We start from the raw sequence: 22,659 nt of genomic DNA, 5'->3' as shown, positions 1-22,659 counted from the left end.
ATGCCCTCCATGATGTCATCAACCCGACAAATCCTCACCCAAACTCAAACATCCTTCACCTATACTCAACCCAATTCGTCATCTACAAAGAACAAAAGATATAGAAAACCTCTCATGGAAACAATAGAGAAATGAAGGAAATATACCTAGTGAGTCCGCCATCCCACGCCACCCTCAATCCTCCATCAATGCCATATACAACTCACACATTCTAAAACAGGCCGGCGCCGCCGCCGCCTTCACAGTCGACCTCCTCGTCTACCCCCTCGACACCCTCAAAACGCGCTACCAATCCCAAGACTTTATCAAATCCCCCTTGACAAAACCCCTTGCTCTACGTGGCCTGTACCAAGGCATCGGAAGCGTCATACTCGCTACTCTACCTGCAGGTAAAGGCACTCTCACCCTACAACAACAACACACTTACCTCCCCTCTTCCCTCTTTCAAGGCGCTTTATGGGTTGAAGCTGGATCATTTAGAAGCTGATGAACAATGTATGATAAAAGCCGGCGTCTTCTTCTCAACATACGAAACCACAAAATCAATCTACACATCCCACATCCCCCTCTCCCTACCCACCCCCGTAATCCACTCCCTCGCCTCCGCCACCGCCGAAATGGCATCCTGTCTCGTCCTCACTCCCGGCGAAGTCATCAAGCAAAACGCCCAAATGATCCAACAACAACAACAACAACAACAACATCTTTTGGGCTCAACCTCACACAAATCGACTTCGTTAATGGCGTTCAAGAGGGTCCTCGCTTCAGGCAGGCTCTTCACCGGATACTCGGCCCTCGTGGCGCGCAACCTCCCGTTTACCGCACTGCAGTTTCCGCTGTTTGAGCATATACGTGCTCGCTTGTGGGAACACAGATCACGTACCAAGGGAACAATGATGCAAAAGACGGATAGAGAAGAGAGAGGGGTTGGTGAGTCTGGATTGATAGCGGGGTGCAGTGCCGCCGTTGCGGGAAGTATAGCTGCCTTTCTCACGACGCCGAGCGACGTGATCAAAACGCGAATGATGGTCAGCGTAGGCGACGAAGCTTCGACAAGCAGGAAAGGATTGGCTGGCATCAAGGTGGTGCAGGATGTCTGGCGAGAAAGGGGACTCAAGGGCTTCTTCCGAGGAGGGGCGTTCCGCTCTGCTTGGACGGCGGTGGGAAGCGGTTTGTATCTGGGCATGTATGATGCCGCGAAGCTGTGGCTCGAGAGGAGGCAGTGACTCGTCAAATCTCAGACTATCTTTTATTCCGAATGGACCATAACCTTGCAAACACACGGGATAGTCTGGCTCCGCTCGAACCCATCATGTCGCCCTTTTCAGCATCCTAAACGGGCGACATATTAATAGTGTTAGAAGTAACAGACTGACAGATTAAGGAGGAACGGCTATAACTGTAGCTAAGACAGCAGCTACAGCTGATGTTATATATATAAACATCTATTTATATATAGTAGCTAGAATAGAACCTAGACCTTTTAATATAACCATACATTACCATACGTTTTACATCTCCCGTTACAACAGATAGCGCTTCCTCATGATCCCTTGCAGGTCACGCCAACAGCAGCAAGCATCTTGCGTGATTCTTCTAGCTTTGGCCCCCGTTCCCCTGATATCACCACCTTGAGCCGCGGGAAATGTCCCTGCCGAATCGCTTCGGCCAGCATCTCCATTCCATCCCACTTCGCATGGCATTTGTCGCAGTGGAGCAAAGTGAGCGACTCCGGTAACATGTCGACCAACTCGGACACGGTTGTTGGATATTCAAAGACCTCCAAGCCTCGTTGAGCGGAGCCAAGTCCGCGGAAGCTGAGTGATGATACACGCAGGGTCTCCAGCTTCTCAAAGTCGCGGAAGCTACCCACATCATCGGCTGGACTGTAGGATAGGCCTTCGACCTCGTTCGAGTGCGGGTAAAAGCTGAAAACGACATGTCTCAATGTCTTGCTCCGGGGATGCAAGATATCCTGCATCTGTCTCCACGTGAGCGGCTCCCTTTCCTCCTCAAGCAACCATAGCGGCTGGTTTTCATCTTCAATCCCCCATTGATGAAACTCGAAGCGTTCCAGTATCGGACACGACTTCACCAATGCCTCCAAAGACGCTGCAGTCAAGTCGAACCCATGGATCTTCAGAGAGGTGAGTCGAGTGAGAGACAGAGGCCTCACGATTAACCCAGTCCAGCCCACCAATGTCAATCTTTCAACGCATGGCGTCAAGGAGAGAAAAGCGTCCAGGCGACCAAAACCCAGGCGGCAATTGTAGGGATACAGAAACAGACGCTTGACGGATCTCATATCGAACAAGATTTCCCACATGTAACCACGTCTGAAAGACGCACCCACGGCCAGATCCTCTACGGCTGGGAGCCGCATTAGCGTCGGTACCAGCAGCATCTGCATGCGTCTGGCATCTTCTTCCCATGTCCGTTCCTCCTGGTCGGTGACATGGCCGGGCGGGATCACGCCGAGGTCCCCATTTTCGAATCTATCAGAAGAATAATGGCTCCAGTCACAGAAGGCGCGTACCTGGGCGGCCAAGTCCGGTCGCGCATTGATTGTACGTAGGAAGAGTCGAAGCTGCCGAGGACGAGCATCATGGTGCAACACCGGCTGCGCGATGGTACGCAAGCGCTGGCATGTCTGGCTAAGGAAGCGCAGAGCAGCCACAGGTTCGCGCATGAATACATGAGCTCTGAATCCCCCCTCGGGATAAGTGCAATGAAGACAGCACTCTTGGCATATCATGAGGAGTAGCTCGTCAGGCAAAGCCAGGAGACTTGTCGCCGCCATGGCTACTGCGGGAGCGGCGCCCTCAGGAAAAAGAATGTCAGAGATACCAGTGAAATCTAGAATCCAGAGACTCGCGTACTTGTTGGTTTTGCCGTCGATCCTAGTTGTGCCAGGGTAATTCCAGACGTCTGAGACTGCGAGTCTGTTGGCTTGTGGGTTAGTCCATCTTAACTGACGAGTCTGATGTGGCTTATTAATTGCCAACCTATTGGTTGACCCTCGCATGGCGCAAGAACCAGCGCCAGGAGATATCTCTGTAATACTCTGCAGAGTCCTCTGTAATGCTTTGCCATTCGCGTCTCAATTCAGAGGACGTTGAAAGCGCGGTTGCACAGACCCGTTCATTAGCCTCGCCTCGCTCCTCAACACCCCCAATACATCGCCGAAAGAAGGTCCTGAAAAGCCCGAGATTCCGCAACTTGCTTGATCTCGAGATGAAGTTGCAAGCCTGGACTGCAAGGAGCTCCTTCTGGTTTATCAGTCGACATCTGAGGCGCAAACCTTAGCTACATGTAACGTGATTCACCGCCTTGCCTGCGAGAGCATTTCAGATGCCTCTGGAGATGGTCGACAAATTTTCCTAGAGGGTGGCTTTTGGGAGACTTGAGACTGAGTTGACCTTGGTTTCGACCGGCTGGTATAAGGGTGACATATACACTCGGCGGCAACGCCGGCTGATATATGAGTTTTAGTGAAAGCTCCCTCAAGGCCTTGGAGCCAAAGAATGATATTTCGAGGTGATTGCTTGCTAAAAGAGGATCTGGAGGGAGGGTGCCGAGATAAGATTGGTGTTTCTTTGATCATACTGAGGAATGCTTTGCGGCAAGACGTTCAGTCATGATAGGTAGACATGATGCCAACTTACCTTTCGCTTTACAAGTCATATTCATTCCTTTTACGTGAGTCAACTGGTGGGATGATTAGATTTATATAGGGATGCCATAACCACGATGGGCTCACAAACTGGGTTGAGTGTCATTACGCTACAGCCTCTTGTACGGTGATATCCGGGATCAAGACATTACAAGCACTCTACCTATGTGTAATAGGACACAAGTCTGATCCACGTGGAAAAGGCTGCCTGAGAGAAAAGAGAAAGAGAATAAGCGACTGCAACGTTAAGGGCCAACCTTGGAATAGGTAATTGAATTTTTTGCCTTCAGGGTGACCGGTGCGATTGGTATCAGTCCCGAGCATGCATACCCTGTTCCTCCGCAACTCTTTGTGGGCCTTTGAAGCAGCAGGGAAATCGAGATCCTTTAGGACCTGGTCCTTGCGGAGGTACTGCAATCCGCGTACATGAGCAGCCAAGTCTGGCTGCGCGATGATGCTGCACAAAACATGCCAGGCTCTCGTGGTCTGCACGCAATGACACAAGACCGGTTGTGCAATCTCGCGCAGCCGCCGGCACGCCTTGCTAAGACAAGACAATGCAGTTCTTCCATCTAAGAATAGGTCGCAATCGTAATGCAAAAGCTTTGGGGAATAAGTGCAGTGCGACACAGATTCTCGCATATCTGGTAGAGCAGCTCGTTGGGCAAAATAACGAGGCACGCCGGCGCCATGGAGGAGATGGCTACCGAAAGGAGCAGCACTCTACTGATGACAATGTCAGCGCTGGCAGGGAGCTCTAGAAAGCATGAGATTCTGCACACCTGTTGACCTATCCGTTGATCAAAATCGCCGCCTTGGGAGGGAAGTGTAGATCGTTCAAGTCTGTACTCTGATGAACGTTGATGATTAGTCGACCCGAGCCGAAGAGTATGAGGTGGAGGGGATATTGCAAACCTGTTGATGTCGCCTTGAATCGCAATGCTGGCGCCAGAAGTTGTTCGATATCCTGCGGATCTGCCAAGGGCTTTCGTCAGAAACACAAGTCAGCGACATTTAGACCTGAAGTTGTACATACCCGTTCGCTGACGAGCACAATGAACCCGCAATATGAGTGCAGCAGCAGGGGGGAAGGGTGCAGAAGGCCAAAACTCTGCAGCTTTGCTTGGACCCCCGTTGAGGAAGAGCGCGTGAGGGAAATGAAAAAGCAAATGAGAAGCTTGGGGGGAGCAAATGGGTCCCCTTTTGTCTACGAGTTGGAAATTCTCAGGTAACGTGATTCATCGCTCGAACGGAAATTCACCTGACCGTTGGCTACTGCAGTCACTTCTTTTCCTCCTCCACTCGTGAGAAAGGTAATCACGGGGAGTCGGTTTGCTTCTGAAGTGAATCAGCTCTGATCATATGTGTCCTGCTAGGGGGTTGTGTTCGTGGGCTTGAGGCGATACGGCCGTCTCCTTGCGCGCTCCGCATGACACTACCTATGTGGAAGTAGAAGGATAATCTTTGGAAGAATATGGCAATAACAGCAGAATCAATGGGCCATTCATCTGCTAGCTAATTGGATACCTTGGGTGCACGGCAGAGATCGGTGCTAGTTGTATGCCAAATAACCAAGTCTGGATGCTGGATAGACAGCCCCTTTGTTGCCTGCGACCCTAAGGTGGTAGTAACTTCATGTTTCCTCTTTCTACCTTACTTCTACCTACCCAGTGAGCATTGACTACTTACCTTACTTCACATCTCACTCGAGGCCCAGCTAGAACATCATTTTTTGTCTCCAGAAGGATCCAAGGCACGGATCCCGAATTCACAGCATCCCAGCGATACAGTGACGTCCATGAAGCAAATCCACCTACGTCTTTCTCCGCCTTACCTCCAGGCTGCTTCATACGAGTGATTGTACGTAAATGGAGCAGATAGATTGTACACAAAGGTACCTACACATCGAGGTACAAGTCGCAATGGGGTTACAGGTGGAGTTATCCGACTTCAACCTCCCTCTAGATGATCGAGTTATCAGCAGTTGTTCTCTTCCTTTGACTACCCATAACCCTCAGCAAGGCCTGAAACTTCCTGCAGGAAGTTCCAACGTGGAAGATGAGGACAGTACCTACAAAGGAGATGAGACTACATACAACTTGCGGCTCAGATGCCACTAAGTATGCGTTTGTGGCGTCCAAGGCAGACCAACACATCACCACATGGCAGAGAAATACAGACATGGCACTCCCAACCAGTTACGGCAATCATCTGTATGCGCTGATAACTTTCTCTTCATCCAGCAATCGACCATTACCAAGTATATGCAACTCCATAACATTCCCTGCACGCGATCCTTCACTCCTCCTCATCCTCGCTCTCATCATCATCATCCCCCTCCTCCTCCTCAACCTCATCCTCACTATCCTCCGCCCCCTCCGGCCTCTCCAGCATCAAAAACGCCGCCAGGCAAGTCACCCGATTATGCGTCTCATACGTCCCCCTCAGCACCCCCGCCGGCTTCTCAACCTTGGCCTCCTTATTCCTCGCCGCCTCCAGCAGCTCCTCCGTCTGCACCGTCCACACCCGGATCTTGCCGTCGCTGCTTGCCCCCACCACGTACAGCGTGCCCTTGTTCGCCGTGCTCGGTATGACGGCAAAGTCCTTGATTCTGCCCTGCACGCCCTCGCCTCCTACGTAGCCGACAAACTTGGCCACGGGGAGGGTTGGCTCCGGCGCCTTCTTGTCGTCCTGTGTCTTTTCCTTTGAAGGCTCCGGTTTTGACAGATCCTCCGCCTTTGTCGAGAAAAAGGCAACGCGGCCATCCTCCGTGGCCACAGCCAACAACGCATCTCCCGCCTCCTCATCCACCGTGACATACGCAAACTGATGGATCTTGACCCTCGTCGTCGGCATAACCCTGCACTTGGGCACACTGTCCATCCCAAAAACCACCACGTCGCGATCAAACCCAACCGCAAACTCGTCCTCCCCATCCGCCGTTCCCCAAGTCACTCTCCGCGCCTCGCCGCTGGCATGCTTGCTCTCGCCCACCTCTCTGAGCATCTCTTTGCTAAAGCTCAGCACGCCCGCCTTCTTTCCGGTGACGAGATTCCACAGCCGCATGCACCGCTCGCCCTTGGAGACGCTAATCATGAGCTTCATGCTCGGGTGGATCGCGAAATCGTTGACACCAGACGGCGTGCCGCCAAACGGCGCTGTGTCGCCCGTCGGTCGCCCGTGGGCCTTGGGCTTCGGCGTCTTGATGTTGCTCAGCATGGACCAGTCGCGCGTCCGCGTAATCGCAATCGTGGAATCGTCGCTCGCGGAGAGCAGCTTCGACCTCGTGGGGAATCGCAGCGCCGTAATCGTCGAGTCATGGTGCAGCAGCGTCCCCAGCTCTCTGTTCTTGGAATTCTCCAGGATCGGTCTCGGGGCGACGCTCAGCAATGCTTCTTTGTTCTTCTTGCTCGGCGGGTGCGCAGACAGATTGTACACGTGGATTCGCTCGTCGGTACTTCCAGACGCCAGAAGGACCTTTTGCGTTTGTCCTGGAATCGGAGGGGAGGGAGGAGACACGGCGACGCATCGAATGGCCGAAGCGTGCGCGTTGAAGAGGAAGGTATCGGCGAACTCGACGTTGCCTTTGGTGCCAATTGAGGCCGTTAGTCCGTGGAGGACTCGGTCGTAGGATCCCGCGACAATCTGGATCGTCTCCTCCACGAGCTTTGCGTCGCTTGTCGTTGTCGTCTTTGCCTTTGTCTCTGATTTCGCTTGCACGGCCTTTGTGCTCTGCTTGGCGGGCTTTGGCTGTTCCTCAACGGGTTTTGACTTTTTGGGTTCGTCGACGGTTTTTGACTTCTTTGTAGATGCAGGCTCGGCAGCGGGTTCGCTGGTAGCAGCATTTTGCCTCTTTCTTTTCGCCATTTTGTGTTGTTGCGTCTTTGATGATTTGATGTATGAAGCAGATCTCAGGGTTCAATGGTAGAAGAAAAAAATATATGGATACCCTTGCCCGATAAGATAAGCCACATTGTGCACTTAATTGCATAACCTCAGTAGGCGCATAAGGTGTAAGCTTCAGGAGTGTCAGAACGACCTGGATGATTCGTAACTCGTTGACATGTGGTAGATCAAATAAGAAAAACCCTGGGGCAGAATGACCTCGTTTCACAGAGATTGAAAGCAAAGAAGGAAAGAGACTAAAATATTGTATTCCACAGCCGGTGTATGCTCCCATATATGCTCGAATATGTTGTGATATCTGCTTTGCGAAATTTCGAACCGATGCTTTTTTTTCCCGACAGACGTAGAGTAATAAGGATGGTGGGGAAAAAAAAAGAAAATGTTATAAAAATAAAGTCTATATCATTGCTGTCCATCTTTCTCGCGTCCGCCCTCCCGGCTCAACTCTATAGTGCTCAGACTAGGGAAACGCTTTGCGAAATCCTCAATGTAGTCCTCCCTGTCGCGCGCAGTCATCTCCAGCATCGGCTGCCCGGGGAGGTCGATTGCTATCAAACGCTCAAATGTCGGTTCGTCCCTCTCTTTCGTGGGTGACGAGGCATGTCTGCCTCCTGTTGGGATGTTGTTCAGGTGCACGGGCTTCTTGGGGGCTGCTGGCTTGGCCTGGCTTTTCGCCGACACCGAAGCCGACGTCGAGCCCGTGCCTTGTTTGGCTTCGACCAAGGAGCTGTCGCTTCGTCGCGGATCCGCAACGGCGGGCTTTGCACCCACGGTCGGCTTGCGCTTCACCTCGGGGCGGTTCTTGTCCGTCTCGCCTGATGCTGGCTCAGAATCGGTGTACTTGCCATATCCGTGGGCTGTCCGCGGAACGTGTGCCGGCTTCTGCTCCTCGCTCAGCAGACTCTGAACCCTGTTCTGGATACTGGCCGCTCGTGCTGCTCCCATAGGCTTTGGTGCGGTGGGAGGTCGAGCTTTGGAGGGCGAGCCACCTTCGGCAACCCGTCTTCGGTATTCTGCTTGCGCAGCCTCTACTCTAGCTTCTTCCTCTTCCAGCTGGCGACGCTCCATGTCACGACGCATCTCGGCCGTCATGTGTCGCCCTTCGTCCTCTGAGTCGCTCCGGTCGTCTGCCGCCTCGGACCCCTGGATGGGCGTCAACGCACGGCGCCCCTGCTCTTTCCCAGGCGATGAGGGTTTGGCTTCTGGCTCATTGTCGGATGAAGCGTTGTTCTCGAACCTCTTGAACGCACCACCAAACTTGCTCGAAAGCAAGTTCTTGGAAGTCGTGGATGTCGCCTCAGAACGTTGCCCGGGGCGTTCTTGATCGAAGTCCTGGACTTCGGTGCTGCCGGAGCTACGCTGCTCCTTGGAGCCCGATGCGCCGTCGTTGCGTCCAGTGTTGGAATGCGACAGAGGCAGATGCCACGAAGAGTGTCGTGTCACGGAAGACTGCCGAGAAGAAGGCTTTGACGCGTTTTCCCTCTCGCGCAAGTACTCCAGAGTGCTAGGCTCAAATGTAGAACTTAGAGGCCGCTGCTTACCGCCAACGTCGCCAGCAGCAGATCGCATGTCGATCAGGTCTTCTTGAGAGCTGAGGATGTCGAGCGAGGTCCTGGACGAGGCAACCGTGCTCTGGCTCAACCGCGGCTGAACAGACGAGGATCGTGTATTTGCCGATGCCCAGTTGCCGCCAGAGTGTCGCTTGGCGGTAGTTTGTCCGGTGAGAGCCGCGGCTCGAGGCGCAGGCGCGCGGGGAGTTTCCACCTCGAAAGAGCGTCTGGTTCGCTCCACGTCCGATGGGCGCTCCTTGTCGGGAGACAGCTCCGTCATCGTGCCCGTAGAGACATACGAAGAGGTTGCCGTCTTGTTCGCAATAGCCTTGAGCTCAGGGTTGCTCGTGATGATGGACTGTGCGCGGCTAATTCCAGACTGGGCCGTAGACGAGGGCACCAACTTTGGATGAAGCCTGGTCTCCAGCGTTGGCGGCGAAATGTCAGGTGGAGGGCGCGACGAGATGGGCGCAACAGAGTGCGGTCTCGGAGCAGGTGTTGAGGGCGCAGGGCTTCTCGAGGATGCGAATGCTTCATCGGCTAATCGCTCAGCAATCTTTGTATTCAGATCCTTTTGCGGTCGAGGCGAAGCTGGGGTAGAGTCAAAGTTGAACGTCTTTTGCTCATGAAGCAAGGCAAATTCGTCCAGTCGTGGGAATCTGGCCGAGAGCTCATCAGGCTCTGCCTGTCGAACAGTAGTAGTAGCGGTAGCAGAAGCAACAGTTTTGGAATCCAAAGCAGCGAATGGGTCGCCATCGGTGACCTTTCCGGGCACCGGCGTGCGGGACGGTGAGGGGATCGGACGACCTCTTCTCATCGGTGTAATGTCCGGCAGTGTTTGCTGCTCTCTGGTGGGTGCTGCAAAGACGGCGCCGACCATGGGTGCCTGCACCTTTGGATCGGTGGCGGAGGGATGTTGGCTCGTTCGAGATTCGTCGCTTGCTCGTCCGGAATAGATCTGAGCGATGAACAGTTAGCTTGTCTTTCATCAAACCGCCGTGGAGAGGTCACTAACATCATGGATCGGCATCTCTCGGCCTTGCATTGCACAAGCCTCCTTGAGGACTTGGTATATATTGGGTCTCAATTGCATGTTCTCCTGGAGCATTGAAGCTGTTCAAAGTCAGTTGTTGCCAGGTACGAATGATGGGAGGGCAATCATACCGATGAGCTTCTTTAGCCTGTCTGAGAAGACGGGATAGCTGGGGTATCTGTAGCTTGCGTTCAGGATGGCCAGCTGCCCTTGGTCCTCAAAAGGGGTTGTGTAGTAGCACAGCTTATACAGCAACACGCCCAGCGCCCAAATGTCCGACTTTTCATTGATCGGCTGTTTTCGATAGACGTCGACCATTTCGGGGCTCCTGTACTGCAGCGTGGTGTGCTTCTGCACGTCCTCGTCCATCAAGCGGCAGTCGACGACGGTCATGGGGGCCGCCCGCGGAGGAGCAGCGGAGCCAAAGTCGCAGAGCTTGAAGCGCTTGCCCTTGGGCGTGTTTGTGATGAGGACGTTTTCGACCTTGAGATCGCGGTGCAGCAGGGGCGGCTTGAGGTAGTGCATGCACGCGACGCCCTCGGCGATGTCGGCAAAGATGTTGATGATCTCGGGCTCGGTCAGGCGGTGCTGCAGGCGGGTGTTCATAAAGTCGATGAGGCCGCCGCCGTCGCAGAACTCCATGAGCAGGAACACCTCGTAGCCGCCGCCCTTGAGCTCGGACGCGTGGGAGTCGATGTAGGTGACAATGGCCTGGTGCCCCTTGAGGCGCTTCATCGTCTCGACCTCGGTGCGCATGCCCCGCAGCGCCTCCTTATCGGGCACGGCGACTCGCTTCAGCACGGCCAGGTCGGTGCCGTCGACGGCCTTGGGCAGCTTGACCAGGTAGACGTGCGCGAAGCCGCCCTCGGACAGGTATTTCTGGATCTGCACGCGGTGGTTGCCGACCTGGATCTTGGTGCCCGGGGCGAAGGTGCCGGCCGGGGGCCCAGGAGGCGGCGGCTGCGAGGCGGCATAGCCAGCGTGAGGGTGGCCGTGGTGAGGCTGCTGGGGCATCCGGTGGCCGTACGAAGCCATGGCTGGTGTCGTCGTCGAGGCGAGGCGAGAGGGAGCGTGTGTGTCGTACAGCAACGGCCAGCCTCGTGGGCAGCAAGGGAGAAGGGGCCTCGACGGCGGTGACGTACCAGCAGGGGGCGGAGGGGCGCGCGCTGGAGATTGGTTGATACCGCCAGATGCGTTCAGGCCGTGGGCGACGGAGACATTGGCGGGCGAGGAATCGGGGGCCAGGCGCGGCGGGTGCTCGGCTGCGGGTGCCTGGAGGTCTGGAGACGCGCCGGCCGTGAGGATTCTGGCTGTGTCGTGCTCGTGGTCGGCAGAGGACGCTGGGCCCTGGAGGGTGAAGACGGATCGGGAGTCGAGGCCTGCCTGGGGATCAATCGCCAGCCTCGCTGAGACTAACCTACAGGCTGGAGTTGGCTTAAGCGACCCCCCTGGACTCCGCGTCGAGATGCGATCGGGCCATTGTCGGCTAATCTCGCTGCCTGGGCCTGGCCCAGGACGTCATGGGCCCGCATGGTCAAGATTAGGCATCATTTGTGCTCCAGCTCAGCAAGCCCAAGACGATGAATGGGCTGTGAATGGGTACAGGTACAGGTATGCATTCGATAGCTTAGGGCGGCCTCGGAGGGACAGCAAGTCTCGACTGACCCGCCCGCGTGATGAGGAGTCTCTTGATGCGTGTAGATATCATGGAGACTTCAGGTCACGATGGCCATCTGCTAACGTTTGGTGCGGCTTTTTGTAGACTAGTTCCGAGGCATCGAGATGGCCGAGATGGGGTAGATGAGCTGGAACAAGGCTGTTAAGCATAAAAGATGGCCGAGTTGAGCACGCTTGGCGATGTCTCGACAATCTTGACGGATCGACTGCTGGTGCCACATCGAATTGACGACAGGCACTGACGCTCTGAGTGTCGTGGCTCTGGTTGGAGCTGGAATTGATGCGAGAGAGGCTGATGCACTGTGCACCTGCGTATTTACATACCTTACAATGGGAGACTACGAAGTTGCAGATTCAGGACATAACCAGATGTCAACCCTCACTACAAACTCCTTTGACGGATTCCACGATCAACAACGCCTTGATCTATTGGAAGCGACGCAAAGCAACGCCAGGACTGCATGATTTTCAGGCACCGCACGCATCGGAGTGGTCATGCACTCCGAAGGTACATGCACGAACCGCATTCTCGCCTTCAAAGCTGGCTGGTTTTCCTTTTCTCAAGATCTGCGTCCATTTTTTTGACTGATTCGCCTCTCTACCATTGACATCCGAAGCCAAACCTCTTTTTTCCCTCTGTCTTGCTTCCCCTCCTACTATATACGCAGTCAAGACAGTATCTACACGTTTGAGAGGTGACCAAGGTACCAGGTAAGACGCGGCAACGGCTTTCAGGGACCATTTGCCGAGAAGCCGTGAACAGCCACCTTTTAGATGGACCCGTAGTGAGGGACCCCCGTTCCTTTGGCTGAGCTGCATCCTCCGATTAGGGAAATGGAAGGTAATGGATTTTCTGTCGGATTCCAGTGAACACTTGTTGTAATCTTGAATGTTACGCTTTGTTACTCGTGTTTGGGGAGTATCATGAACAGTCAACTGCTTCTACTGCTTCTCAGCCAGCTTCTTCTTCACAGCTTGGAGATTAATTGCATTTTGTGTCGTCCTGATCCTCTGCTATACCTCATCTGGGAGAGCATGAGGGTGGCTGTTGCTAGCATCAGATCCCTCTTCCTGCGCCGTTGGACGTGACTGCGACGTCGTCTGCAATTGACTTGGACGAGGCCTGGGACTGCCCTTGATATCTCTGAGATGGGTAAGAATCCCGATACCGTAAACCATTCATTACGAAGCTATGCTCCGTGATCTATATGGAGCTCCTCCGCAAAGGTAGAAGGAGATGATGAAGCACAGACTGGAGGCTTCAAGTACAGACTTGTACTTCGAGCACGTCTCATCACCATCAAGATCCATGTCAAACACCGCGAAAGAATCCCATGGGAGGCCGCAACAGCAACAGCAAAAACACCCCAATCATCTCCATGGGATCAATGGTATACCGCCCTTGAACACAACTGGCAATCCTCCTGCAATACAACAATAGCCCCAACTTCCCTCCTCCTCCAACCAATAAGCAAACCCCCATGCTAAAAGCACCCGCTCGGCTCATTCGTGCCGTGCAAACCGCCCGCGCCCATGTCATCCAAAACTCGCTGCAGAAAGCATGGCCCACCCCGAGTTCCATGCCATTGAGAATACTGGCACCTCAGCCATTCGCTTCCAAGTACGAGTACAGTGACGGTAGCAAGTAAAGTAGTGTCTAGTACCTTCTTCCCACGGTTTCGTGTTCTGCGCTGGCTAGGCGAGATGGGGTAGCAATTCATGCATCGCCGCAAGGGACTGGAGCCCGGAGAAGCGTGTGGAAAATGGCATGTTCGGGGTGCTCGCTTTCTTTTTTGGGGGATCGTCTTGATGGGCGTGCGTATCAGTATCGACTTGCTTGTCTGTTTACCTAGATGAGTTACTGTACTTTGTACATATATGATAATGAGCTGATGCTGCGCTGCGCCCCTGGTTGGCGTCTGATGTGTTGCGCGCATCTAAACTGCTCATGAGGTAGTCTGCTTTAAAGAGTCCCCAGCCCCCCCCCCTCTATCTCCGGTCTACAAGTACTCGTCCTCTTTCTCTTATTATCCTGCAGCTATACCATAGTTCTCAAACACTCTCGTTTTAATCAAGACAATCAGCGGTTCAGCGGTTTCTCTACATAACCAGCCACAATGTCGTCTCCTCAGCCCCAGGTTGTTGCCCAGCAAATGACTGCCGAGGCCCCTGCGCGAATCAGCTCCGACCAGCCGGTATGTGTCGACCGATGCACCTCTTTTTTTCGAGCCCTTCAGCCTGAATATCGAAAGCAAGAATCGCTGCGAGTTCCCATTCGCAACCCGGATATGAACTTACACGGCGCCGAATGATTGATCGAGTTACTGACATCGCTTGTTTGGTCGCAGCGCCCCGTCGAGCCCATGAGCATGGACACGACCGCTAACATGCGTGGTGGAGAGGGCGAGAAGGGTGTAAGTCCAGTCCATCTTCCACAATCAACAACCAAATCGCTTTATGCAATTCGAATTCAAGGTGGATGTCTGACATCTTGGTGTGTACTTGTAGGCCATCTGCTGCGGCATCTGCGCTGGTCTGGCCTGCTTCGAGTGCTGCGAGTGCACCGAAGACTGCTGCGAGTGCCTCTTCTGCTAAACGGTCATGAACATCGGACACCGATAGATATGCACGGGTGAGAAGTGGGAGCGTAATGGTTCCAAGAGCGAGATTGCAAGACGGCGTGTTGGTCATTTAACGATATGATATCCCAAACTGTTCAGCCTCGATGAATAGAAGAATACCCATGGCTTTCACACACAAGCATGCTACGCTTTCAATGCCTACTTTCAGTCCGCATCCTGCGTCCCTCGTTCTTCTATATCCAGCTCGTATGCCGACTTCGTGACAAGCTTCGATGACATCCTTCATCCGCCTAGACCACAATCCCCGCCAGCTCCTTGACCACATCCTCATAGTACCGCTCCGACAACCTCTCCGCAACTTCATCCCCCGTCTCATCATCCCCAGCCCCCAATCCCAGCTCCCCCTCCCCCATCAAGCACCTCCTCGCCGCCCCCTCGAACCTCGTCCCCATCTCCCCGCCCACATCCGCCATCCTTTCCTCCTCCAGCAGGTCCCGCCTCACATGCCGAACCACGTCCGACTGCCCCTTGGCCAGCCTCATCTCGATCCCGAGCACCGCCTCCACGGGCTTCCAATGCGCCAGCTCCACCAGTATGACGCCCAGGCTATATATATCGAAGCTCTTCTTTGATCGTTCCCGCGTCTTACCTTGGTTCGATTGCGCTCTGGGGTGCCGGTAGAGGTCCAGTTCGGCATCATAGCCAGGAATCTCGGTGACTTCGTCGGAGCCGACGGGGCGGGAAAAGTCGAAGCCGGAGAGGTAGACCTGGGTGTAGTCTACGTGGCCGGCCTTTGATCGGAAGAAGAGGACATTGTGGCTGCGGAGCCCCTTGTGCAGCCAGTTGACGGCGTGTAGATGGAGGAGGCAGTTGCTCAGGGCGTGCGCGAGCTTGACCCGATCCGTCACCCGGGGCTTGCGGACGGACTTGTCGAGGAGCAGTTCTCGCAACGACACGGGGGGAAGACTGTCATGCACGTCATCACCTTCCGGTCGTTCGAATATCAGACCCAGCCGCCGGTCGAGGATGTCGACGTCGTCTTCGGGAATGTCTGGATCCGCCTTGTCAAAGAAGCCGATGCAGTGCGGCGTCCGAAAGGCCTCCGGCTTGGGCTTGTGGTTGAGCAGACACGCCAGCTTGCGCACTCTGTCGACAATGTCCTCTTTGGACAAGCAGCCGGGGGTCCCCGCGGTGTCGTAGTCTTTCCACTCGATCCAGACCTTCTTCTTCCCCTCGGCAGTCTTCATCACGGCCTCGCACCGCGGGTCCTCCGAGTCGTCCACGTTGGGGTCCAGTTCTATGAGATACTTGGGAATCTGGACATGGCGAGGGTCTCCCGGCTGTGCGAGTTCGAGAAAGGCTGCCACGGCATCGTCGATCACGGCGGGAGCATCCGACTTGGGGTCGATGGTCTCATTGAACGCCTTGAACTTGGCCAGCCTGGAAAGCTGCTTCAGCTCGGCCACGCTCGCTTCTCTCTCGGCCTGTGACATTCTCATGCGCGTCGGTGCACCGACATCTCGAACTTGCAACTGAGCCTTGAGAGCCAGCACAAGGTGGCTCAGGTCAGCAATCTTGTGGTGAAGCAGCAGCACGCCGCGATTCGTATCCTGCACCGTGTGCCGGATCTCCACCTGCAGCGAGTGGTCCAGGATATTCATCATGCTGTCGTTCAGGACGGTGAACTTGGCGAGCAGATGCTCGAACCCTTCCTTGTCAAACGAAACCCACTTGAGCCTCTTCAGACCCTCTTGCGACTTTTGCCGAAGGTTCAGCATGGCCTTCTTGATGAATAGCCTCTTCCTCTCCGACATGGGGAAGCTGGCCTGCTTGGCATCCTGCTCGGGCGAGACGAGGAAATCGCCATTGTCGCGGACGGGAGTGAGGTTGCTGTGCTTGCCCTGGTAGTCGAGAAACTCGTCAAACAGGCACTGAACCTGCACCAGCAGGTCGAGCACCGTCTGCCGGTGGAGGTTGAAGACGTTTGAGTTGAGGATGCGGTCCTGGTTCTCCGTGTTGACGTCTAGAAGACCGGACGTCTCGCTCCAGGCGAAGAGGCGCTGCTGTTCGAGGCGGAGGCGCAGGTTGAGGTATTTGCAGTCGTCTTCGTAGCCGAGGGCTGTGACGAGGAGCTGGATGCCTTTTGCAGGGGTGCAATGATTCCGCAGAGTGTTAACACAAGAGGAAGACTACACTGTAACATGATGGAGGGATGGTGGAAGAAAGACGGCAATTCATGGGATCGAGTCTAGGGTGGCCAAGCACATGCCTTGGATACAGCCGGTGTAGACCTGCAGGCCCAAGGATGCAACGCCAAGAGCCAGGCCAGCAAGGGAGATGGGATCCATTTGCGGTCTCCGGGCCGTGAATATGTCTCCCTAGTCTCTGATGCTGCGAGGGTATGTACTGTACTATTTGACCGAGTTTCTTGTTGGGTGGTGATGGTATCGAGGCTGGTGTGGAAGCCCAAGCACATGTAAGCAGCTACTACGACAAGGACAGGTACATGCTATGTAGTATCATCAAATGCTTGTGTCACTCCGTATTTCGTACGATTCAGTCATGTTGCATCCAGTGTTTGTGCGACGAGGGCTGGGCCGGAACTAGCGAATTGCCATCGAGATGGGAGTGGGGAGGATGGGAGCGGGCTGGGGGGGATCGTGGACCGAGCCGACGGACGGCAGAGGGATTGCGATGGTGTTGATGCTGATTGCGTAGAGGGAGATATGGTGTTGTACTACCATTTCACGAGACAAGGCGAGAGAGTACAAGCACAACGGCTTCGTGTGCTATTTCTCTGTCAAGGGAGACGGTAGATGTAGGCTCAGCTTCAGTTAGAATATGAACATGAATGTGAAAAGCGATGGCCCGAAGAGGTGGGCTTTCATGTACATGTACGGAGTCAGGCACAGAGCGTAGGACATTCCCCCCTTGCAGACAGGAACCGATGAAAAAGCCAGCACGGTCACCAGTTGTCGCATCTAGCTATTATGCGGCATTGATCACTCTCCCTCACTTTGTGGCGCTCGCGTCTCGGCGTTTAATGGGTTACACAAGAACACTGTGAGCAAGTAGTAGCATGTCATGACGCGCGCGTCGGAAGAGCGAGTACAGAGTGAGACACAGAGACAAGCTCATCATTGGCTGACGAGAAACGGCGGCTTCGAGGTTCTGGGGACTGGATCTCATCTGGCGAGATCGCAATAGGCTGAGAACAATGTCGCTGCTTGTCTCACTCGGTGTTGAGCACTTGATGTCCTCTTGCAGGCGCCTTGTTGGGACTGGACTGCTCTGTCGCCCTGCGTCTGGGACGGATAGCGACCGCGGCCATGTCGTTTCAGCTGCCCGATTTTTGAGCCAGTGACCATGTTGAATGATTCAGTGAGTGTAGCTCTCCTGCTTCCGCCGGATAGTGTCCCGTCATTGTCTGGTCGTGAGCTGGCGGAGGAGGTGCTTTTGGGTCAGAAACGGATCGTTGATGCAGATGCTGCCTAGCGGTGAGGCCTGTCGCCGTTGCCATCATCAAGGGTAGCAGCAAAACATTTGGTCAAATCCAAGGCCTGACCCGTCCCGTCCCCGTACCTGCAGGCCTGCGGCCACGGTAGGGCAAGGTGGATGGTGTGCTCGTCATCTGGACAGCAAATGGAGGCGGACTGGCAGGCAGGCTGTACATACAACTACACAAGAAGGAATGCGCCGGGTGGCTGTTTCAACTGCGGCTGAAACAAGTCGATACTCTCACAACTCGGATGACATTTGATGGCCACTGCCGTCTTATCTCCCGCTTTTGCCTTGTCCAGCCGTCTCACGCCTCGTCTCACGGTCGCATCGCAATCCGCATCTCGGCCCACGGCCAATTCGCATCAAATGCATCTTTCACCAGCGTCTCTTAGCCCCGTGGCGCCCAACTAGCATCTGACAGGCGCCCAAGTTCAGCTTCAGCGTTCCCACAGGCGGCGTCGCGGTGCGCAGAGCGCTCCGATGGGCGGCCAACCAACTGCGCCTGGCCCCTACAGCCACTAATCGAGAGCATCGGGGGGCTAGCAGTCGATGTGATTTCGGCCAACGGCACCAAGAGACACGACACCAGCTTCGATTAGGCCGACCCTGTACATGTGCCCTGTCTTACATCTACCGGGCCGTTGATGCTGCATGTCTGGCAAAGCCTTGCCTTGACTGTATCTTGTCTGGTGACACGGGCTGCACGAGGCATGATGCGGCCTCTCCGCGGATATTGGCAAATAAGGTAGGCTTGGCTGGGGGCGAGGCTTGTTGCGATAGCCCAAGTCCATGCGTCCTTGTGGCTGAGACTTGCATTGGTCGAAGCGCCGTGAATGCATCGGTTGAGGGATTCGATCCAACAGCAGTTGACCGGCCGAGAAGAGCAGGGATCCCATCACCGCTTGCCATGTCTCGGGTACCTCTTGCGCAATCGCTCCCGGTACCCTCTACTTCAGCCTGCGCCTCCAAATCCATCCTCGCATCGACACATCGATACCAGGCAGTGCTTGTACTGGATACTGCGGAGTTGCAGAGCCGGGAGTCCCTGGACTGCCGCAGCACCACCTGCACATGCAGTTTGACTGGATCTTTGCCCGCACCGCGCTGAACCATAAAATTTCCCCACCCGGGTGACAGCCAGCAGCGAACCTCGTCCCCTGACAAACCAACCGAGCCTCACTCGTCAAAGCCGGACCTCCATCTCGCCCTTCTGCCTCTCCTCTGGTTGTCATACTCTCCTGTCCTTCTACCAGGCAGACGCGACGCCCTTCTTCGTCCATCGCCTCTCCCACCATTCATCTCCTCATATAGTACCGCCATGATGGCTCATGGCTCAGGCGTGCCGCAGCCACCCGCCGGGACCCTGTCGCCTCCCGACTCCTCGTCATCTGCATCTCAGTCGCCGATTTCCCCGACGAATGGAGGCCGGATTCCTCTGGCGGTCGCCGACGTGGCCGCCCCGGGCCTGCCCACCACGAGCAGGAGCCCGGAAGACCCAGCCAGCAAGCCGACCGATGTCAAGGACGACAGCGATGGCCGATCGCGCGAATCTGCCGTGCCAGCGGCGTGCTTGGCTTGCGTAAGTTTGATCGTGCAGTTTGTGTTTTTATCCCCGACCTCGCCGACCTCGCTTGGAGCTCGACTCGTCAATGCAACCCGACAGCAGCAGCAAACATGCAGTTTCAAATTGATATGGGGGTAATACGACGGAGAAAGGGAAAGCAAAAGAAAAGAGGACGATAAGGAAAGTTGTGGAATGGGGTCACTAAACATGGACCTGATGCTGTCGCTGCTGCTCGTCCGAATACATGTTGCTCCGCGAATCCTGGCATCCCGATATCCCACACTCCATTATGCGCATTGACATGACGAGCAACCTCTCGCTAACCATCAGCCTGCCGCCCCCGGCGTCTAGCGGAGCAAACACCTCAAGTGCGATGGCCAGACGCCCTGCTCTCGTTGCGTCGGCTCCAACTTCGAGTGCATCTACGTAGCGTCTCGACGCGGCTACAAGGGCCCTCGCCGGGGCACCGCGCAGAACCCAAACAAACGCCATGCCACGTCTCCTCCCGACACGGACTCCATCAGCCTGCCCGCCTCGGACTGCCCCATGCTGCTGGGCGCCGGCGTCTCCAGCGGCATGCCGGTGCCCGTGCCCGTGCCGATGGCCTCGACGCCCATGACCATCCACAACTTCAGCCCTACCGGCCTGCTGCCCGAGACTTCCCCGGCGACGCCCTTCCAGACCACCCCTGCCGCCACGCAGGCACAGCTGTACCGGTCGTATTGCAGCATCAATGGCATCGAGCCCGCCAGCCTGGTGACGGGTACCCACCTCCCCTTCCCCGCTCACTTTCCCATGCAGACCCTCCACGAGCGCTGCGTCGACTCCTTCTACCGCTACTTCCATGGATCACACCCCTTTGTGCTCCCCAAGGAGCATCTGCTTCGCTTCGCCAGCGAGAACCCCGTCGACCCACTCATGGCCGTCATCCGATGGGTTGGCTCGCTCTTCATCGATGTCGGCAAGTCACGCCCGAGCCTGTACGATGACGCCATGCGCCTCCTGGACGACTTGACCCAGCCGCAGGACGGCTTCAAGGTCCAGGCCATGATGCTGGCCATCGTTGCGTTGGACGGCTCTTGCCAGAACGAGAAAGCCGCCGAGCTGCTGGGCCGCACCGAGACGCTGGCGCTTCAGATTGGCCTCAATAAGTCGCATTTTGCCTCTCTCAACGGACGAGGTAACCCGGTGCTGGAGGAGAGTTGGCGGCGGACATGGTGGGATCTCTTCATCATTGACGGCATGATTGCCGGCGTTCACCGAATGACCAACTTTATGCTTTACGATGTGCCCGCCGACGTCAGCCTGCCTTGTGAGGAGCATCAGTATCTGTCTGGTGTAAGTTTACATTCGCGTCTTTCAACGCCCTCTGTCGAGGAAATGCATGCCTTAACATGTTGTGTAGCACATACCCCCGCCCATGACCTTGGAAGAGTTGGAGGACCGAGACTTTTCTGGTGACGAGCGCCGGTTTTCCTCGTTTGCGTATCGCATTCTGTGTGGCCGAAACCTGGGCAGGTTCATGAGGACGCCCCCGATATACGGCCCAGAGGACGAAAACCTCTGGCGGATCGAGAATCTGCTCACCAACTGGCGGCTGCACCTGCCAGAGGACAAGAAGGACTCGCTACAGGCCAACGGGCAACTCGACGAAATGATGTTCCAGGCGCACATGATGATGTACGCCACGTCCATCCTCCTGCACCAGCCCCATTCGCAGCTCGACTCGTCGCCCGCGCAGAAAGTCACCTCGTGCGCGCCGTACCAGCTGGTTCCGGCCGGAGACCTCTTCAACAAGCACACAAAGCACACGATCACCTCGGCAAACGGAATCAGCAAGCTGATTACACACCGAGTACCGCTGCTCTCCCACACCCACTTCTTCACCTGTGTCATCACCCTCTCCTCCATTGTGCATCTCAACAAGTGGGCCCTCTTCTTCATCCAGCACGACGACGACGACCTGAGGCAGCAGATCCGGCTCAACATTGGCGCCCTGAACGAGCTGTCCAGCGTCTGGGGTGCCGCAGACAGGGCACGGGGGCAGGTCAAGGGGGTGGCCCAGGAGATTTACCACATCAAGAAGGAGCAGCAAAAGAACCCGCAGTACTGGCTCGGCTTCACCCAGGAAGACGTCATCAACAGCATGGCCGCTGACGAATCCATCATTGCCAACTTTGACAGCATGTCGCCGTCCCAACTCATGGGGTAAAGGGGGCCTTTCCATGCCAACTGAGGATATGTAAAAGTGTAGATATGGTGTGCTATCGGTGTATGTGAATCTGTAAGTGTAGAGGCGGGGATGTCATTGGAACGTATGGGCATTGCGATTGACACATATGGGAGATGCCTGCCGAAGAATTGACTGGGTAGGCCTTCACAGGAGGAGTTTGAAGCCATGTTGCCATCGAGAAAAGAGGCCAAAGTGCGTCGGTTGAGGCGCCTTTCTGGCGAGTTGGGCATTGGTGTCTTTGGGCATTCTGGTTTTGCTTTGAGTTTACTTTATGAGCCACGAATGATTTCTGGCGAGTTCGTGTGTCGCTGGGAAACTATTATCTGCATCACCCCTCGAGCATCTTTGTTGACTTTTCGTCAGGTTGTTGATTGAGCCCCTACTGCGTCCATCTGAGTTGACACATCGTGGGGGATGTTAACCTCAGTTTTGGCGGGGGCTCCACAGCTCCGACTCGAGTGCAAAGCTCAATGCCTACCTACCAAGGAGCAGAGTCTACGAACTGCATTCCTGTCATGCTGATTTTTATATTTGGGTCATAAAGCACCTGTTAATAAAGTACGTTTTTGTCCCTGTTCATCGTCCTTGAAGAGCTCGTCTTGTACTAGAAGTTGTAGGGTAGATTGCTGTAAGAACGAGCGGCAGGGCGGTGTGGAACGGACCAGGAAATCGCGAGACGTGAGGTACCTATTACAATCATACCTACCTACCTTACCTTGTACCTCGGTGTACTGTAGACACGTTTCTGCATCAGCTACATGCACTTGTTGAAAAGAAAGTATACCTAGCATACTTTAGAGAATTTTGCATAATGTGAATACTCCAAGTTTGGGTGGCAAGAAGCATCTTTTGATCCCTTTCTTGACGAGGCCCATCGATGAGTTGGCATGGTCGTTAGACCGCCTGTCGAACCCCGTCGAAAGGGATGAGATGTCTGCAT

General features: G+C 55.1%; 8 protein-coding genes across 8 annotated transcripts; 3 read left to right on the top strand and 5 right to left on the bottom strand.

Moving 5' to 3' along the window:
• Positions 1 to 131: 131 nt before the first annotated feature.
• On the top strand, positions 132 to 1,226 carry CCMA1212_007356 (S-adenosylmethionine mitochondrial carrier protein; the record flags this gene model as incomplete). Its single annotated transcript, XM_073704526.1, has 3 exons — positions 132 to 149; positions 221 to 389; positions 508 to 1,226. The coding sequence occupies 3 exons, from the start codon at positions 132 to 134 to the stop codon at positions 1,224 to 1,226; spliced, it is 906 nt and encodes a 301-aa protein (XP_073557227.1).
• A 317-nt stretch (positions 1,227 to 1,543) lies between these two features.
• On the bottom strand, positions 1,544 to 2,800 carry CCMA1212_007355 (uncharacterized protein; the record flags this gene model as incomplete). Its single annotated transcript, XM_073704525.1, has 1 exon — positions 1,544 to 2,800. The coding sequence occupies one exon, from the start codon at positions 2,798 to 2,800 to the stop codon at positions 1,544 to 1,546; it is 1,257 nt and encodes a 418-aa protein (XP_073556959.1).
• A 1,036-nt stretch (positions 2,801 to 3,836) lies between these two features.
• On the bottom strand, positions 3,837 to 4,574 carry CCMA1212_007354 (uncharacterized protein; the record flags this gene model as incomplete). The annotated part of the gene is made up of 3 exons (XM_073704524.1): positions 3,837 to 3,881; positions 4,004 to 4,396; positions 4,456 to 4,574. Coding segments are annotated over 3 exons (555 nt in total), but the record flags the coding sequence as incomplete, so codon positions are not given.
• Positions 4,575 to 5,971: 1,397 nt separating this feature from the next.
• Positions 5,972 to 7,540, bottom strand: CCMA1212_007353 (Protein MAK11; the record flags this gene model as incomplete). The annotated part of the gene is made up of 1 exon (XM_073704523.1): positions 5,972 to 7,540. The coding sequence occupies one exon, from the start codon at positions 7,538 to 7,540 to the stop codon at positions 5,972 to 5,974; it is 1,569 nt and encodes a 522-aa protein (XP_073557230.1).
• Positions 7,541 to 7,981: 441 nt separating this feature from the next.
• CCMA1212_007352 (Serine/threonine-protein kinase ppk30) lies at positions 7,982 to 11,642 on the bottom strand (the record flags this gene model as incomplete). Its single annotated transcript, XM_073704522.1, has 5 exons — positions 7,982 to 10,087; positions 10,145 to 10,242; positions 10,294 to 11,199; positions 11,305 to 11,545; positions 11,607 to 11,642. The coding sequence occupies 5 exons, from the start codon at positions 11,640 to 11,642 to the stop codon at positions 7,982 to 7,984; spliced, it is 3,387 nt and encodes a 1,128-aa protein (XP_073557231.1).
• A 2,314-nt stretch (positions 11,643 to 13,956) lies between these two features.
• Positions 13,957 to 14,151, top strand: CCMA1212_007351 (uncharacterized protein; the record flags this gene model as incomplete). The annotated part of the gene is made up of 1 exon (XM_073704521.1): positions 13,957 to 14,151. One exon carries the CDS (start codon positions 13,957 to 13,959, stop codon positions 14,149 to 14,151), a length of 195 nt encoding a protein of 64 aa, XP_073557228.1.
• A 560-nt stretch (positions 14,152 to 14,711) lies between these two features.
• CCMA1212_007350 (uncharacterized protein) lies at positions 14,712 to 16,769 on the bottom strand (the record flags this gene model as incomplete). Its single annotated transcript, XM_073704520.1, has 2 exons — positions 14,712 to 16,561; positions 16,700 to 16,769. The coding sequence occupies 2 exons, from the start codon at positions 16,767 to 16,769 to the stop codon at positions 14,712 to 14,714; spliced, it is 1,920 nt and encodes a 639-aa protein (XP_073557229.1).
• A 2,224-nt stretch (positions 16,770 to 18,993) lies between these two features.
• CCMA1212_007349 (uncharacterized protein) lies at positions 18,994 to 21,698 on the top strand (the record flags this gene model as incomplete). Its single annotated transcript, XM_073704519.1, has 4 exons — positions 18,994 to 18,998; positions 19,234 to 19,501; positions 19,838 to 20,824; positions 20,892 to 21,698. The coding sequence occupies 4 exons, from the start codon at positions 18,994 to 18,996 to the stop codon at positions 21,696 to 21,698; spliced, it is 2,067 nt and encodes a 688-aa protein (XP_073556795.1).
• Between the last annotated feature and the right edge of the window lie 961 nt (positions 21,699 to 22,659).

This window comes from Trichoderma ghanense (genome assembly GCF_004382785.1).
Source record: "Trichoderma ghanense strain CCMA-1212 chromosome Unknown scaffold_9, whole genome shotgun sequence".
NCBI classification, from domain to species: domain Eukaryota; kingdom Fungi; phylum Ascomycota; class Sordariomycetes; order Hypocreales; family Hypocreaceae; genus Trichoderma; species Trichoderma ghanense.
This window is presented reverse-complemented; position numbering and strand designations above follow the sequence as displayed.